The following is a 19446-nucleotide window of genomic DNA, read 5'->3' on the forward strand; positions in this document are numbered from 1 at the left end:
CCACACAGAAAAGTAATGCAGCAAGATTTCCAAGTTTAGGAATGAGTTTTACAAAAGATATATTAACTTCAAGTACCCGAAGAAAGATATCTCTATTAAAGTGTGGATGTTGGCACATTTTATCAATATCTGGGACCAAATTACTCCAGAATGAAGCATTTTTCCTAAAAGATTATGTCCATGGGCGTGTAATTTTCAGCCACATTATTTACTAATGAGCATTAACAAATCTTGGCTTCATTCTCAACTTAATGGTGTACACCTGAATTCAATACTTAAAGTTGCTGTAGCTGTCATTTGCTCCAAACTTTGATGCAGTGTGCCAGCCTGACCAAGAGATGCTAAGTGCCAGTAAGCAGCAGTAAATGGCAACAGAGTGAAAGTTGTTATTATTATTATTATTATTATTATTATTATTATTATTATTATTATTATTATTATTATTATTATTATTATTATTATTATTATTATTATTGAGAAAATCCACTGGGGCTCTGAGGTGATGCAAACCCATGACCATGGCATTGCCAGCTGCATACACTACCACTATTGACTTGGTAAAAGTCATAGAACCAGATTTCTATTTAAATCACAGGAAGTCTGGAGACCCCTGAAGCCAGTCCAAGTTTTATGTACGACCCCCAAGCACTCTCGGTGCAGGCAAAGTAGTTCATCACCACACTCCCCAACTTCCGATACACACAGAAAATCTGTTTCAGTGTCAGGGTAGTTTACAAATGGAATGCATTAGGCAGTGATGTGGAGGAGGCTCTCGGCATCACTCCTCCCACAGCGCTAATTATTACAACAATCCTGCTATTATCACAACCCTTGTTATTTATATCACAGTCATGGGTCATCTGTAATATTGTCATCGCTAAATAATAACAATTATATATTTATTTTGACATTTTTCGGCGATGCTGTGGTCACAAGCTGAACAGCAATGCTGTTCGCTCATGTTGCGTGCGCCAGCCTTGGTTGCTCCAACAGTACTGTCTCTCTCACACCTGAGAATATTGCCCAGGATTTTTTTAAAAAATGGCGTCTGTTTACAAGAGCCCTGAGGAAGCTACTGTGAACCCCGTGTAGCCGCGGGCTATTTGAATCAGGCCTGGCACCCTATGGCGTATATATACACCATGCGCACCGTGGGACATGTTACTCAGGGCGTATATATACGCCATGCGCAGTTTAAGGGTTAAAAGCACCGAATCACCTGCTGTGGTTGATTGTTCAATAAACCCTTGAACTATATGTTTAACACATCTCTAACCCTGTCCATGGAGGACAGAAGAAAATGTATATATGCTGGTTAGCATTGTAAATGTGTGGCCACATCTGTGGTAGAAAATAATAATAATAATAATAATAATAATAATAATAATAATAATAAAAAAAAAAATTGCCTACATAAACACACTACTCTACCAGATGGAATACAGAATTATTTGAACATTTTTGCTGATGATGCCAAGATAATAGGGAAGATAAGAAACTCAGATGACTGTCATGTCCTTCAAGACGACCTGGATAAAATAAGTGTATGGAGTGCCACTTGGCAAATGGAATTTAATGTGAATAAATGCCATGTTATGGAATGTGGAATAGGATAACATAGACCCTACACAACCTATAAATTATATGAGAAATCTTTAAAGAATTCTGAGACCTGGAACTTAAAGAACAAGAGGTCATAGATTTAAACTAAGTAAACAAAGCTGCTGAAGGAATATAAGAAAATTCACTTTCACAATCAGTGGTAGACGGAATAAGTGAGGAGGTAGAAGAGGCCAAAACCATTGGTAATTTCAAAGCATTATGTGACAGTGTGTTGGGAAGACGGGACACCACGAGCGTAACTCTCATCTTGTAACTACACTTAGGTAATTACAATTGTGTAATTACCAGTTGATTGACAGTGGAGAGGCGGGACCAAAGAGCCAAAGCTCAACCCCTGCAAGTACAACTAGTTGAATACTAGTGTGATGTATATCAATGAGAAAGTCAACAAATGTGACTTTTCTTATTGATATACATCACGTTAGTGTGATTTTCTGTTGTTGTTGTTATTATTATTATTATTATTATTATTTGTATTATTTATTATTCATTATTATTTATTATTATTTAGGATAAAAACCAACACTTATGTATTTGTGCATTTTAACACTTTCTATATCTTGACACATAATGCATCACCAATTTAAAATATTTGTTAAAAATTTAAATTTTATCCGATCAATCTGCGAGTGGTTTTAAAATGAGCGCCTTTAAACTGCGCACAATTTGATACCAAAATGAAAGATGTAACACAAAACTTGATATCAGAACACTTGAATGGCTATAAATGCGTTTTGGTCAAAATTTTAAAATATTTGTAAAAATTCTATATATTGTGCTATTATTATGGGACTAGTTTTAAAATGTGCACCTTTATATTGCATCTTTCATTTATACCAAAATGAAAGATGTAACGTGAAAATCAATGTCAGAACACTGGAAAGATAAATAATTTTGTGATGATGTGTGTCCAAAACTTAAAATATTTGTTAAAATTCCATTTATTGCTCTATTATTATTATGGGACTAATTTAAAAAAATGCACCTTTATATTGCAATTTGAGACCAAAATGAAAGACGTAACACGAAAATTGATGTCGTCAAACTGAAAGAGTATACACATTAGGTTGTGATTGTTGCTCGTTCATGGGTAACTTTAGGCTTTTCTGCTGGGAGTCATGCCGGGCTTTTGGACATTATATGCATATACCTCTGGAGGGAATTTATTTGCGAACACAATGATACCAAAACGAATGACATAGCATGAGAACTAAGGTGAGAAAACTGAAACGCGTATACACATTTTACTGATTTTGTGCGCTCACAGGTAACTTTTGCAGACTTTAGGCTTTGCTGTGGGAAGTCACACCAGCTTTTGGACATTTATATGCATATACACCTGTAGGGAATTCTATTGCGAACATAATGATGCCAAAACGAACGACGTAGCACGAGAATTAAGGTGAGAAAACTGAAATATACACATTTCAATGTGGCCGCGCCCTCGCCCGCACCGCCGGGAGCTTGACGTCAAAGTTTGTGGCACGCATGCCGGGCGCATGAAAGTGTTAAGTAAAGATTTGAATGATGCCATTTCATACTCTCAAGAGCAACATGAAGATCTGTGTATATGGTTGTGATGAAACTTGCATCTTGACAACTAATACGGTTGCTGCCCAGGATCCAGTGCAGTAGGCTTGGTGTGGTACAAATCTTTACATAAAATACACAATTACATAAGTGTGGGCTTTTATCCTGTGTTATGTCTGTGAAAAGACATGACGATTACTTATTATTATTATTTGTATTATTTTACTTCTATTAATTATTATTATTGTTGTTGTTGACAAAATCAGTTGGAGTCATGAGGAGGATTTGAACCTGCACCTTGGTACTACCAAACACATGCTTTTAAGCACTGAATCATGATATGCTAATAAGTCATATAACCTGGGATTCAACTAAATCCTCAAGGGTTTTTGAGGCATCAAGCTGATATCAAATAGTTTTTACACATTCCCCATACAACTTGTGTGATACTGGAATTCTTCTCCCCAGTGCCCACACCAAATGTGCAAAGAAACCACATTAATTGGATGTATCGATGAGAAAATCAGTTGGCGCCACGGGGAAGCTTCAATGCTTCAGGCTGCATCTATGATACTTTAAAACATATGCCTTAAACCACTGAACTACAATATGCTGCTAATAATCCTTATGGCTCCAACTGATTTTCTTTTTGAACATCACATTAATGTGGTTTCTTTGTGCATTTGAAGTGAGTATGTGGGGAGGGGGAAAAGTGATATACCTCACCTGGTCACAGACCGGGCCGTGGAAACCTTGTCCCCTGGAATCACCGCAAGGTAACTACGAGTGTGTGTGTGTGCAGGTAATGTGTAAAACGTTTATTTAGTGTCAGTTCGATGCCTCAAGAATCCTCAAGGATTAAGTTGAATTTCATTTTACATTACTAGTGTATTTTGGAGTACCCATGGTGCAGGTTCAAATCCTCCCATAACTCCAACTGATTTTCTCATTGACACATCATGTTAATGTGATTTCCTTGTGCATGATTATTTTGATATTATTTATTTATTTATTTATTTATTTATTTAAGAGAGCTTCACTTTTACCCCTGGAGAAGGAAGGTCTTCCTTCTCAGGGCTCCTCCTCATATAGAATCGTATGCTGTCTGGCCTTTGATACCAAATGAGTTTAACACTCCTTCAATAGAGCTTAATGGGCACAATGTTTGTATATGGACCCATTGAAACGACTCAAGAGAGCAGCTGAGGAACTGGCTTGGAAAGAAGCATTTAATTTTACTTTGTTCCCCCTAATTTTGTGTAATGTTTCTTCATAGAGTTCATTAATTGCTCTTTATCCTCTTTAGGTTCTATACTGCTTTAGAAACTGCCACGCAGAGAGCGGATGCATATGAAACTGAAATTTCGAAAGAAGTTCATAATGGGCGACTTTTCCGTCTTCTTACAAAGCTGAACACTATTGTTGATCGTCCACAGTGAGTTTTTTTCTCTACAGTACTTGATATCCCCACTGAGAATACCTTTATGGATTTTGAAGGAGAGAGATCTGTCAGTGTAAGCTTTTAGTACACATCATATTGACGGAAAATTTAAACACATACCATGTATGATTATAAAGTACAGTACAGGTATACAGTCCTCTTGGTGTAGTGGTAAGACGCTCACTTGGTATTTCGCAAGTGCTTTGTCCTGGGTTCGTATCCTGGCCGGGGAGGATTTACTGGGCAGAAATCCTTAACTGTAGCCTCTGTTTAACCTAACAGTAAAATGAGTACCCTGGGTGTTAATGATTTGGCAAGGTCATATGCCGGGAAAAATAGGATTAAGGACTTGCTCAAAACGCTATGCATGCTAGTGGCTGTACAAGAATATAAGAACTCTTGTATATATAAATAAAAAAAAAGTTATTGAAATTGTTGCCCAAAAGTCAAGTACAGTACTTTAATTTGCTCTTTCTGTTATATCTTTAGGAAGCTTCATATTATTGACAAATCATAAAGCTGAGCTTCCTATTAATATTGGGCTGTGTAATCCCATGGTTGCCCTTTTAGATTAATTTTAATGCAAAAATACTCCTTGACAATATATTTTTACTTAAGCAACTTTCCCAAAGTTTATCATCTAAATTAATTAACATTCCTTATTCGTCAGAAGTTTCTATTTTGTAGAATTGTTAATATTTTACATATTGCAATGGTAGGCAAGTTAGGAATTATGCCTATCCTTTGGCAAGTTATCAAATTGCTTTAAAGATATTTTTTACTACATTTTAAACACATTTATTACTAGTGTTCTACCTGTTCTTTACGATTGGCAGCAAATTGTGTGCTGAGTTTTACTGAACTAAATTACTTGATTGATCCTGAAATGCTTTACACTGGTGAATGCTATATAATATAAAATCTTATGATTGTGGTTTTATTTAAAGCCATTTATATTTTGACAGGCTCCACTTAGATACATCATGGTGCGAGACTGGAGATAGATACATGTTGAAGCTCTTCCGAGATTATGTCTTTCATCAGGTGAGTTATAAAGTACCCAAGAATTAAAAATGTTAATGATAATTGACTGAAAGCAACTTTCATTTGTTGAGTAACATAAAAAAACCAATGTTGAATGTAATGAAATGCTTCTCTATGAATGAATCCTAGTGGCTCCTTGAAGTTATCTCATGGAGATTGCAAATGGGTCACAACAGACGTGGGAGTCGTGTTCGTTCTACCGGGGACCAGTGCCAAAACTTGTGAACATTGTGGGCCCGAGAGTACAACACTGGCTCGCTAGATTTGATGACAATGTGAACATTTTGGGAAATATAAGCCTTGGAACAGGGGTCTGAAGAAACAGGGTGCCTACTAAGTCAGGACTGGTGACCCACAGGTAGCGGCAAAGTGTCTCCGCTAGACACAACAGATAATGCAGCCAGGCCGGACCAACCAAATATCAGTTGCTAGCAGACCCCCCGCATCCTTTCCCTTTTCAAAAGCTAACGACTCATTCTTCGTCTGAAAAGAAGGCTACAAACAACCAACCCACCCACCAGGGCTGAAGGAATAAAACCCCTCTATCTGGAGAAAAGCCTGAAGCTCTCTAACCCTACAGTCAGAGAAAGAGCAATTTTTTTTTTGTTAACCTGTCAGTGATAAAGACTACCCAAAAATCAAATGTGAGTGATACTGAGAGTGAAAATCATAAACTAGTGAGCATGTTGGAGGCTTACTCCACTGCCACTGCTTTGAGTCTTATGATAAACTCCTCCACTGCTGCAGCATACTATTACAGCAGTTTTGCCATTTTCCTTTACCCCATTTTTTTTTTTTTATGGTAGAAAATATACACAAAATTCAGATATGAGTAAGAATGAAATTGGTGAACCAGTGAGCATCATGAAGGTTAGTCCTAACCCACCATCGCTGTGTCCTCGGTCTACTCCACTACTGCCACAGTGTCTAATTACAGCAGCTGGGCTATCTGCTGTTCCTGAAGATGACTTTTATTTTTAATTTAGTGACCACGACTCCGAGACTAGTAGCTGTTTCGTGATGTAACTAGGTGGTGGAGTACCATGTCGGCATTCTCACCTTGCTAAACGATGCCGTGTGATGTTGCTTGGGGCAACTGAGGGAAGATACGCTTCAAGTTCAAATGTTTGTGCCTATCTTGTGCATGTTAGAAGAGATTCACCTCAAAGCCAACCGTTTTGTTGGAGGTCCCGTGGTGGTGGCACCCCAACCAGGACGGGTGTACTCCTGTGGGATGATTGTGCTGACTTTGTTTCACAAATACCTACATTTGATGATATAGATGTAGGTGTTACTGACATTTTTTCTTGTACTGGTAAATATATATTTGTGAATTTGATGATTTTACAGCATATTTTGATGTACCGCTAGTGAAACATATTATTCAGGAAAAGAATACATACATGACAAAACTCATTGTAAAGGCATCACCTTATTCACATTTGCAGCATTAAAAAGACAACTCTAGCTGAACTGTGTGTTTTTCTTAAGTTATGTATGATGAAGGATTCTGTGAAACACCTACAGGATTATTAGAAAAAAGACAGCAGTGTTCTGACCCCAATTTTCGGGAGATACAGTATGTTTCATGACAGGTACCTTCTGTGTCTTTATTTTGAAAATGTAGTGATAATGAGTTTCCTGTGTCGAGAATAATGAGTTCCCCAGCATAATGATTATCGCTTTGTCAGCAGTTCCACGCTGACGTGAAGAGGTCTGTCTGTCTCAGATAAAATGGAAGGACACATCATAGACACTCCATCCCCATGGAAAAAGGATGAAATTAGGAGAACAAATCTACAAGATCATGGATACATCTTGCTAGAAAAAGCTTGGATAAAGGAAACATATCTTGTATGGGGCCTGGCAGCTGAGTGGACAGCACTTCGGATTTGTAGTCCTGAGGTTCTGGATTCAATCCCTGGTGGAGGCAGAAACAAATGGGCCAGGTTTTTTCACCCTGATGCCCCTGTTACCTAGCAGTAAATAGGTACCTGGTAGTTACAGTTGCTATGGGCTGCTTCCTGGGGGTGTGTAATAAAAGGAGATGGGGGACACTATGCCCTGAAATGATCTTGAGATATACATCACTTAAGTCAACAGATATAGCTTTACTACACAAGAGATAGACCAAGCATTGGCTAAAAATATTGACCAGTCTTACTAACATCACACATAATTAAGAGTTTTTGAAAGAGTGTATAGGAATCAGATCTCCAGTTTTATGGAAAACAATGACTTGTACAACCGATGTCAACATAGATTTAGAGTGGTAAGATTATGCCAAGTTATAACAAGTCAATCCTGGCCCTAGGCCAGGCATGGGGAGTAGAACAACATGCAAAATCCATGCCAGGTATAATCCAGGTATGATTATGGTAAAAAAAAATGTATTTACTGATGTTAATATCTACAGAATTTTGTCAGTAATCGAAAGAGGTGAGAAGTTCCCAACTACTGACACTTTCTTTTATGGACTGGAACTTCATCTGGCTTCTTTCATAGGGAGGGCTATATTTCTTGAGCCAGCAAAGTTGATAAAAGCATGCAGGAGGCTTAGCTAACAGGTTGGCACAGATACAAAGTCTTGGGCTGACCTTATCCAGCCCCACTGCATTACCTATGTCAAGTGATTTAAGGAGATGGTGGACTTCAACCTGTTGAATAAGCACCACAGACAATTTTGACACAGTGCTTGGATCAAACTGGGAAGGTTAACATTCTTGATCAAAGACCTGCATCTTGGCAATAAAATGGTTTGCCAGTAAGTCAGCATTTTTCTAATTACTAGTTGCAACAGTCCCGTCTTCTTGGTTTAGTGATGAGATTGTCCTCAGATGAGTTTAGCAGTCTCCGTGGTGTAGTGGTAAGACACTCGCCTGGCGTTCCGCGAGCGTTATGTCATGGGTTCATATCCTGGCCGGGGAGGATTTACTGGGCGCAATTCCTTAACTGTAGCCTCTGTTTAACGCAACAGTAAAATGTGTACTTGGATGAAAAAAACGATTCTTCGCGGCAGGGGATCGTATTCCAGGGACCTGCCCGAAACGCTACGCATACTAGTGGCTGTACAAGAATGTAACAACTCTTGTATATATCTTAAAAAAAAAAAAAAAGATGAATATCCCTGCAGATCTTTAACCAAAGACCACTAGGCACTGGATCTAACTCTTCCTGATGCAAGATTTTCTGTTTGCTAATTCCCATCTGGAGATAACAAACCCTTGAAATTTCATTTGATGACAGGCTCGTCTGTAAATGTTCCTTTACTGAGCAGAAGCATGCCTTATTTATTTCCTCCAGGTCTTGTCTTTGGCATTAGCTTCCACCTGGAATCATTTAAAAACTATGGCTGATCAGTAGGATTGGGCACATTCTTGACAAATAATATACTTATGCTGAGATCCAATACAGTATATGATGGGGAAAGGCATTTGCCTGGTTTTTAACATCACACTGAAGCAAGGTATTCCACTCAGTTCTTCTTAGCTCTGAACAAAGAGCTAGCCACGTACATTTGTCTCAAATTCAAGTTGTGCGGGTTGATTCTTCACCCCGATCTGTTGAGATGGCTAGTGTTAGTGAAGACAGCTTAGTGGTCTAAGGAGCCGACAAATCTAGAGCTGTGACACATTTTCGTAAGTTTGCAACCTTCAGGTGCCTTATAGATGACTTCCCTAAGCCGTCTTAGGCAAATTTCAGAATAAAGTTTAAGTTAATAATAACCAGTTTTTATACTTTGGAGGCATAAGCAATCAGAAAATAACACTACCCAGGAAAAATCACTTATGCAATGAATAATCATACATGGTTTTGACTTCTCAACTGTACAAATGTCATGTGTACACCCATCTAGATTACTGAATCAAAGTATGGTGACCTTACTTTCATAAGGTCATGGCTGCAATGGAAAAGTTCAATACAGAATGACAAAAATCATCCCAGAACTAAGCCAAGCCTCATACCAGGAAAGGCTGAGGACCTCAGGACTAACTGCATCATAAATCATATACTGTATGACATTTGAGATCTCTAAAATGCTAAACAAATTGGAAGACATTTATCCAGACACTTCCTTGAAAGGTCCAATATTTCTCACAAGGGCAACTGCTTTAAAGATCGAGTCACAATGTAGGATTCTTTTTCACCCAAAGTGCAATAAACTTATGGAATTACATACTGAAGCAGTAAATGCAAAATTTAGCCGAAATATTTTTTCATGGATAATTGGGCATTTTTGACAAGCAACCTTCCCCTCCCTGTCCAGCTCGTTGCTGCCGTGAGGGGGCTTGGTGGGCAGCTGCCAGTGTGTGATGCTCCTTGGGGCAGTCCCCTGTCCTTTTGTAGCCTTGTGCTCCTGCTGCTGTCCTCACAAATTTTGCTGGACGCCTTTTCCTTTTGTTTCGTTTTTTCGCCCCCCCCCCCCCCCCCCCTCTTCTCCTTTCTCATTGTCATTCCCCGCTGACCTTTTACCTGTTTTGATTCTTTTTCGACCTTCTTTTATTTTGATGTCTGGGTGTTTGGGGAGGCACCTGTAGAACTGTAGTACCCAACGTCTCGAACGTAGGGACCCCTTTTATTGTCAATCCTCCTTTTGTCACTGAAGTCGATCTCGACGGACTAAATAAATAAATAAATTATATATATATATATATATATATATATATATATATATATATATATATATATATATATATATATACAGGCGATGAGTCACAATAACGTGGCTGAAGTATGATGACCAGACCACACACTAGAAATTGAAGAGACGACGACGTTTCGGTCCGTCCTGGACCATTCTCAAGTCGATTGTGATGAGGACAGGTAGGGACAAGAATTAAATAGGCAAGAGAGAGCTGAGGAGGAAAGTCAGGTGTAGGGGATAGTAGTAATGAGAACTGCAGCAGGCCTATTGGCCCATACGAGGCAGCTCCTATTATAACCACCGAAGGAGATGGTAATAGGAATAAGAAGAGAATAGCAAGGGAGCGTAGAAGACAATGAACAGAAAAAGGGAGAAGAGAGAAAGAAAGGGAAAGAGAAAGAAAGAAATGGAAGGGGGAAAGCTTATGTTAAGTCACGTTTGTTAGAAAGATTAGAGCATTTGAGTATATACTGTGAAAGGGAAGAGTCCACAGCAACAAAGCCAGGACTCAAGTTCATGTTGGGTACATTGTTAATAAGAGCCGATTCTACAAGACGGCGTCTGTGTAGAGTAGAGGCAGGAAAGATTATTTTGGAGGAAGACCAATCAATGGGATGATTAGAATCCCTCACATGGCAGAAGAGAGCATTGTTAGTGTCTGCAGACATAACACTTCTCTTGTGTTCTTTAAGTCTGTCATTCAGTGTACGGCCAGTTTCGCCAAAGTATTGGAGAGGACAAGATGAACAGGAAATAGAGTAGACACCAGCAGCATTAGAAGCAGGAGCAGCAGTGTGAACTAGATTGCTACGAAGTGTGTTAGTTTGTCGAAAGGCGAATGGTCCAGGACGGACCGAAACGTCGTCGTCTCTTCAATTTCTAGTGTGTGGTCTGGTCATTATATATATATATATATATATATATATATATATATATATATATATATATATATAATATATATATATATATATATATATATATATATATATATATATATATATATATATATATATATATATATATACATATACATATATATACATATATATACTGTACATATATATATATATATATATACATATATATATACATATATACATATATACATATATACATATATACATATATACATATATACATATATATATATATATATAATATATATTTATTTATTTAGTTAGTCCGTCGAGATCGGCTTCAGTGACAATATATATATGATATCGGTGACAAAACCGAAACCGCGCACATCATTTATATATGCTTCCGTGTCTAGCGCTATAATTTAAATGCCCCGCCTGGGATAGGGGCAGCTATAGTACAGCCATGACCGATAGTTGCCAGATGCCACCTAGAAAAATAAATCCAGGCCAACATTCTTGGGTGTGAGAGCATCAGTATTGAGCAAGCCACCAAGGCTGGCGCACGCAGCATGAGCTCACAGCACCGCTGTTCAGCTTTTGACCACAGCATCGCCTACAAATTCCATAATATATATGATCCTGCTATTATTTAGCGATGACAGTATTATAGAAGACCCCTGACTGATAAAACTGACCAGGGTTCTGATAATAGCAGGATTGTGGTGATATTTAGCGCTGTGCTCCATAGAGGGAGGAGTAAGGCTGTGGGAGGGAGGGTGGTGGCATCGTCTTCTGACTGTATGTGGCCACCTTTTATTAACACTTTGGCATACCCCGCGCGCCACCCCTCAACTGTGCGATTTGGGTCCCAGGGTTTCATAGGAGCGCGCGTAAATTCTGAAAAGTGTATACTCTCTTCAACTTTGTCACCTTAATTCTCGTCCTACGAGATTAAATTTGGTATCATTGTGTTCGCAATAGAATTCTCTACAGCACTAAATGCATATAAACTCCAAAAGCCCGGCTAATTACCCGCAGCAAACAGAAAGTGCGAACGAGTTACCAAGAAACGCGCAAACGCGATAAAATGTTTTCACTACTGTATTTTCACTCTGGTCAGCTCAATTTTCGTCCTAGGTCTTTCATTTTGGTCTCAATGGGTTTGCAAGAGAATTCTCTAGAGGAACATTAGCATATAAAATAAAAAACCTGGTCACGCTCCAACCACTGACGAGTTGAAGACGGGCCACGCGTTAGCCGCGAGTGAGCGCTCAGACGCCTTCCAGCTACACCCAATTCCCGCCCTTTTCAAGCCTTTCTTTCGCTATTTTCTTCCTGGAAGGGCCTTGTTCATGATCACTATCCATCATGGAGTAAGCGTAGATAGTTTCTAAAGCCGCAGTAAGAAATATAGCCATGGAAAATAGCCGAAATGTTCACGCGTTTGAGATGCGAGGGGAGGCGACATTGGTCACAACAGTGGAGCGAAAACAATGGGTCGACGGCGTGTGCCGAGCCGCCTGCGGGCCACGAGGCGCAACAAAGAAAATGGGAAGACATCGGCACGCATTTTAAAACCAGTCCTCAAAAAATCGGATAAAAACCTGATTTTTGGCGATTATTTAAAGTGGATGATGCAATGCTGCGTCATCCCCGGCATTACCGACAGTAAACGGATGACGCAATGCTGCGTCATGCCCGGGCGAAAGTGTTAACTGCACTCACCATACCAGCTTAGTGGTTTGCTATGGTGAACTGTAGATACTTATATATAACGTGTGTATAGTGTGTGATAACAGCAACAGGAGTAGGTTGGGAGCCGCCATTTTGATGAGGGAGGTGTGTCGTCTGCACGACTTATCATGTTGTTTACTGGTGACCACTATTGTCTTTGGGCACCATACCAGCTTATTTGTATAGGTATGGTGAATAAAACAGGTAGATACTTATATATAATGTGTGTATATAGCGTAATAACACCACAAACAATATTGTTGGAGGAGAAATATTAGTGCGTCTGGCCTTTAGGGCGGCCGCCACCAGCTGACTGTGTGAGCAGCTACATCTTCGTGTCTTTACTCACCATACAAGCTTAGATGTACAGTTATGGTGAACAAAATATGTAAATACTTATATATAATGTCTGTGTATAGTGATTAAATGCAAAAACAGTATTGTGGGAGGAGAATGAGGGCGAGTGAGGTGTTGAGGGAGGGAGTGGCAGCGAGTGGCTGGCTGGTGTGTGGCGGTTACTCCTCGTTGCTTTTTGACTCACAAGACCAACTTAGTGGTTCGTTATGGTGAACAAAACATGCAAATACTTATGTATAACCTGTGTATATAGTGTATCAACAGCAAAACTATTTGTTTATTGTTTTATGAACATAATAATTGAATCACTAATATGCACACCATAATTTTGAGTACAGCGATGGTTCACACATTTTATTATATAAATATGTCACAATTCACTGTATTGAATAATATTACTGCAAAAAACTAAGAAAAAATCAATCTGTGATATTGAAATAATTAGGTATTAATATATTTGTGGCAACTGCCGCCTGACAGCTCGAGCGGAGTAGACCTCGTCTGGCGAAGGCTCTGTCAACGCCCCTTTTTTGCCAGACTTCCATACCCTATTGAGGTTAAAATATGCCACCTATGATTTTTTGTTATTTTTTCCGTGATCAGGGAACAAAAATGAACACTTCTATAAGACGAAAGAATTTTTTGGATTTTTTTTTGTTGCGCCTGTGGGTGTTAAATCCATTTGGGCCCCTAGCGGTTTGAGGGTTAAGGTGGCATTTGTGGGGCGTATACTCACGACGCACCCCTGGCGGGCCCCGGCATAAGCGGCGATAGCTTCTTGTTGGGTGTCCTGCCTCTAATTGTAGCTCCATGGTGGGTGTGGGGGGCACATTCGTGAATGAAAGTCTTTCCTCGTTTTTATGGCAGATAATGTTTCCCTTGTACCTTCTCAGGCTCGTGGGGTGGGCGACCAAGCCCCTGAGTCGGACTGTGTTGGAATACCAGGCCCTGTAGCCCCCACTGCATTGGGCCTCAACCTTGCTCCTCCTTTGACCCTGACCCTCCTGACTACTTCCCTCAGCTCCCCTCCTTCCTCTAAGATAGGGTCAAGTTCCCAGCCCCCAGTGGTGACCACCTTGTTCCCTGGCAGGGCTCCGTCTCTCATTGTGACTACTGCGCCTTTTACCCCCTCTCACTCTGGGGGTTCTCAACATCGTCCCTGCCATGTCCGCACTCGCGCAATCCCTCCCCATACTAATACTTACAACTCCTTGTTTGGTCCCGCTACATGGGCTAAATACTTTGATCTCCACCATCTGGATTCTACTCCTGACGATTTCTCCCTCCATAAACACCTTGTTGATTCAGTAGATGCCTCTGTTACTTTTAACCCCACCAATTACGGTACGCGTGTCGTTGCTGCTGCTCCTCAGGATGCAGCTACTCGCTTAGCCGCTTTGTCCTGCATTGTGGAGACCCCTGTTTGGGTCTCCAAAAATGCTCGGTTAAATGCCAGTGTTGGCATTGTTCTCCTCCCACACCATATTGCAACTGGTGTTAGGGACCTCAAAGACTACCATGAAGATATTAAACATACCCTCGAAGCCCAAGGCCATTCTGCCCTCCAGGTGGACACGTTTACTCGACCCCCTCGTGGTCGTCGCCGTCAGCCCCTTCGAGTTGTAAAAATCACCTTTGATAGTAGGGCCTTTCTGCCCTCTATTATTCTTGCCAATGCCAGATGCTCTGCTCAAGAGTACATTCCCTCTCCTAGACTTTGCAATAAGTGTTGGAAGTTTGGGCATGGTGTCCCCAAGTGCACAAGTACTGTGTATCTATGCCCCATGTGTGGGGCAGATGATCATTCTAAGTCCGATTGCACTTCTCCCCAAGCTTGCTGCCTCAATTGTGGTGAGGCCCACCCTAACTTCTCACGCTCGTGTATACACTACAAACTCGAGGAAGCCGTCCTCAACTTGAAACACCATGATCATCTGACTTTTCCTGAAGCGAGACGCCAAGTTCGTCGTCTCACCCCTTTCGCGGGCGTATCCTACGCTCGCGTGTTGTGTTCTACCTCTCCTTGTCCTTCCCACCTTCCACAGTCTCGCAACCATTTCCAGGCCTTAGACCCGAACACGCCCTCCACCTCCTCCCCTATTCCTTTGCATCCTTTCCCGTAAGGTCTCCCTCCTGGTTCTCCACCTGGAGTTTTCCCCCCTTTCTGCCCAGTCCACCATGTCTCCTATGTCTTCTTTCCCATCTCCCCCCACTCTTTCTTCCCAACCCTCCATCCCAGTCTCTTGATCCTCCACACCGCCTGTCTGTCCAGGCTGATGTCCATCATCCTCCCAGCAATCTTCGTGTTATTCACTCCCGTTCCTCTTCTCCTGCTGAAACCATTGAGTCTGTCGCCCGGTACGTTGTTACTGGAATACCTGTCTCTTTGAGTCAGAATCGTAAACCTGGCTCCTCTCCTTCCTCCTCCCCAGTGGGTAAGAAGGTATCGCTTTCTTCCTCACCCCCTCCCTCTGACTCTATCACTACGTCCCTTCCCATTTCAGTGGTCAGACCCCGTCCCAGATATGGAGGTTTCTTTCGCCCCCAATTCCCTCTCGGTTGCTGCCCTTGCTGAGGTGCACTCCCTGATTTCTGCCCTCCTCCAGCTGTCCTTGACTACCCCTCTCGGTTGTCTCCTCCTCCTCCTGACCCCATCAGTTCGCCTCTGGTCTGTCCTCCCGCTCCCTTTCCTTCATCCTTACTAAGTTTACCCCATGCCCCTTAACCCTGATTTTGCTGACCCTGTTCCTGATCCTGATCCTGAGATTCTTAATAAACTGTGTTCTTCTTTACCTTTGTTTATTGTTCTCTGTTTCTGTCCTTTCTCTTTGATAATGTCTGTTCTTCAGTGGAATATTCGTGGATTTTATACCAACTTCCATGAACTCCAAATTTTAATTACACAGTTTTCACCACTTTGTGTTTGTCTCCAGAACCAATGCTCGGTGCTCGTCCTGATCACATTCGTGGTTATTCCTTTCTTTCTCCCCCTTCCCCCAGCTCTTGCTGGGGCCCATAACTCTACTGCTCGCTTAATTCGTTCTGATGTTCCACTTCGTCCCCCTACTTCTTCCGTCACCTATCCATTGTTCTGCTGGCCGTGTTTATGTGGGTAAATGGTATACAGTCTGTTCCATTTATCTCCCCCCAAATGTTCCGCTTTCCCTTCCTGATTTTAAGCACCTCCTGGACTCCTTGCCAGAGCCGGTACTCCTTTTGGGTGATTTCAACTGTCGACATACCCTCTGGGGTGATGTTCTGACAAACACCCGAGGCCGCCGCCTTGAATCGTTCATCCTCGCTTCTTCTCTATCTCTTCTGAATTCTCGTGAGCCCACTCATGTGGAGTCTCAGACTCGCACCCTTTCCTGTCTTGATCTTTCTCTCTGCTCGTCATCCCTTTACTTAGATTTCACGTGGCGGGTTCATGATGACCATAACAGTGATCATTCCCCATCCTCGTTTCTTTTTTTTCTCTTTCCACCCTCCCCTCTCTTTCCCTAGGTGGCAGGTAGCCAAGACTGACTGGAATCTATTCACCCTCCGTGCTGCTCTCTCTGACCTCTCCTCTCTGCCTCTTCCTCGAGCCCTCCTTTTTATGACACTGTCTTTGACGCTGCCCTCCGCTCTATTCCTCGCTCTTCCTCCCGGGGAACGCGGAAGTGCATTCCCTGGTGGAATGTGGTCTGTGCTCGGGCTGTCCGCTGTAAGCGTGCATCCTGGAAGAAACACCGCCGCCGGCAGACGGCTGATTCTTTTATTTTGTTTCGGAAGGCAAGTGCGGTGGCCTGTAGGACCATCCGTGCAGCTAAACGTGAGAGTAGGAAATCTTATGTTTCCACCATTACGTCCAATACGCCTCTGCCGCAGATCTGGAAGAAGATCCGCAAGATTGCGGGCAAGTTCGTTCCAGATATCTTGCCGGTTCTCCACCTCCATGGTACTCTTGAGGCAGACCCAGTGACGGTCGCGATCAAACTGAGTTCCCACTTTTCTACTGTTAGCTCTGGTTCTCATCTTCCTCAATCCTTCCTTCTTCGTAAGCCTGTTCTTGAATCTTATCCTTTAGATTTCCACACTCGTCTTCGCCTTCCCTATAACAATCCTTTCTCTCTCAACTTCAGTCTGACCTGGCCCTCTGCGGATCTACGGCAGTGGGCTCAGATGACGTTCATTATGAGATGCTTCGCCATCTCCATCCGTGCACGTCTCAGTATTTACCGAGTCTGTATAACCAGGTCTGGGAGTCGTCGTTCGTCCCTGAGGACTGGCTCGATGCCGTTGTACTCCCTATTTGGAAACCAGGGTCTCTCGGTACGTCCCCTAAGGACTTCCGCCCTATTGCTCTCACGAGTTGTGTCTGCAAGCTCTTATGAGCGTATGGTAAATGTCCGACTGATGTGGTTCTTGGAACCCCATCACGACCCCTCTCCTTCTCAATTTGGTTTTCGCAAGTGCCGCAGCACGACTGATGTCCTGGTGAACTTGGGGGTCTATATTCGTACTGCTTTTGCTGCAAAGACCTCCATTGTTGCTTTTCTTTTTGACCTGGAAAAGGCTTATGACACGACTTGGAGACGCCATATTCTGTCCCAACTTCGTTTTTTTGGCCTTCATGGTAATCTCCCTCTCTTCCTTCAAAGCTTTCTCTCTCGTCGCACCTTTAGAGTAGGGCTTGGTACCATTCTCTCTGCCTCTTTTCAGCAGTATGGAGGTGTACCCCAAGGTAGTATTCTGAGCACTATTCTTTTTCTGGTTGCCCTCAATGGTCTTCTTTCCTCCCTTCCTTCTGGCATCTTCTCCGCTCTTTATGTTAACGACCTTACTCTTTGCTGTCGAGGTGATGATTCGCCTCTCCTTCAACGGCGGCTTCAACTTGCAATTGATGCTGTGTCATCTTGGGCCACCAATCATGGCTTAAAGTTCTCTACTACTAAGACTTGTGCCATGACTTACTCGGAAGCGGGTCGTTCGTCGTCCCTCTTTGTCACTTTGTGGTCATCCCCTTGGGTACAAGATTCCACGAAGCTTTTGGGATTATTCTTTGATACTCGTTTGTCTTGGTCGCCCCATCTCTCTTACCTCCGTGTTGAATGCTCTAAGGCCCTTAACCTACTTAACACTTGCGCCCGGCGACGACTCAGCATTGAGTCCTCCGCAAAACAGGAGCAAGTCCGGCGAGGACTCAGCATCGAGTCCTAAGTGCGGCAACAGTTGCGTTTTTTTCGGGAAGGTCTTGCTGTGGTTTTGGACATTATATGCATATACTCTTGTAAGGAATTTTATTGCGAATACATTGATACCAAAATTAAAGTCCTAGGACCAGAATTGAGGTAACAAAGTTGAAAACAGAATACCCATTTTATTGCTCTTTATTAGTGCTCACGAGGGTAACACACTGTCACTTTCCTGCTTGTTGTGGATGGTACGCCAGGCTTTTGGACTTTATATTTGCATCCTCCTGTAGGGAATTCTATTGCGAAGACAATGATACCAAAATGAAAGACTTAAGACAAGAATTGAGATGTCCAAAGTGAAGAGAGCGTACACATTTGATTACTCTGGCTCGCTCCCGGGTAACATGCTCTCACTTTCTCACTGTCTCGCTGGGCTTTTGGCTTTATATGCATTTAGTCCTGTAGAGAATTCTATTGCGAACACATTGATACCAAATTGAAAAACCTAGGACGAGAATTGAGATGACAAAGTTGAAAAGAATATTCACTTTTCATAGTGAGAAGCGCCTTGGGGTGGCGCAGCGCTCTCTTTCTTGTAACCGCGGCCTGTTTTCATCATGTCGGCGGGTGGAGATCGCTGCTGGTTTTTATATTATATGCATTTAGGCCTGTTGGGAATTCAGTTGCGAACACATTGATACCAAACTGAAAGACCTAGGTTGAGAATTGAGTTGACAAAACTGAAAAGAGTGTAAACATTTTATCACTCTCGTGCGCTCCCGGGTAACTTTCTCTCACTATCTCTGTTAGTTGCGGATGGTAAGCCGGGCTTTTGGAGTTTATATGCATTTAGTCCTGTAGAGAATTCTATTGCGAACATATTGATACCAAATTGAATATCTTAGGAAGAGAATTGAGTTGACAAAGTTAAAAAGATTATACACTTTTCAGAATTTACCGTGCTCTCCCTCGCGCTCCTGCGAGGGAGAGCGGCCCAAGCCCACCTGAGGTAGTGGGGAGGTCCCGAGCCCAGTG

At 41.9% G+C, this 19446-nt stretch overlaps 1 protein-coding gene across 11 annotated transcripts in view; it reads left to right on the forward strand.

Annotated features, from left to right (window-relative positions):
• The window catches only part of PAN3 (Poly(A) specific ribonuclease subunit PAN3), a 93857-nt gene that overhangs the window by 58360 nt on the left and 16051 nt on the right, over positions 1-19446 (forward strand). For all 11 annotated transcript variants that reach the window (XM_069332206.1, XM_045749410.2, XM_069332211.1 and 8 more), the window contains 2 exons: positions 4460-4588; positions 5560-5638. In XM_069332206.1, coding sequence (XP_069188307.1) covers positions 4460-4588; positions 5560-5638 — 208 coding nt within the window. The remainder of the gene's footprint in view (positions 1-4459; positions 4589-5559; positions 5639-19446) is intronic.

The sequence above is a fragment of the Procambarus clarkii genome, chromosome 27 (assembly GCF_040958095.1).
Source record: "Procambarus clarkii isolate CNS0578487 chromosome 27, FALCON_Pclarkii_2.0, whole genome shotgun sequence".
NCBI lineage: Eukaryota > Metazoa > Arthropoda > Malacostraca > Decapoda > Cambaridae > Procambarus > Procambarus clarkii.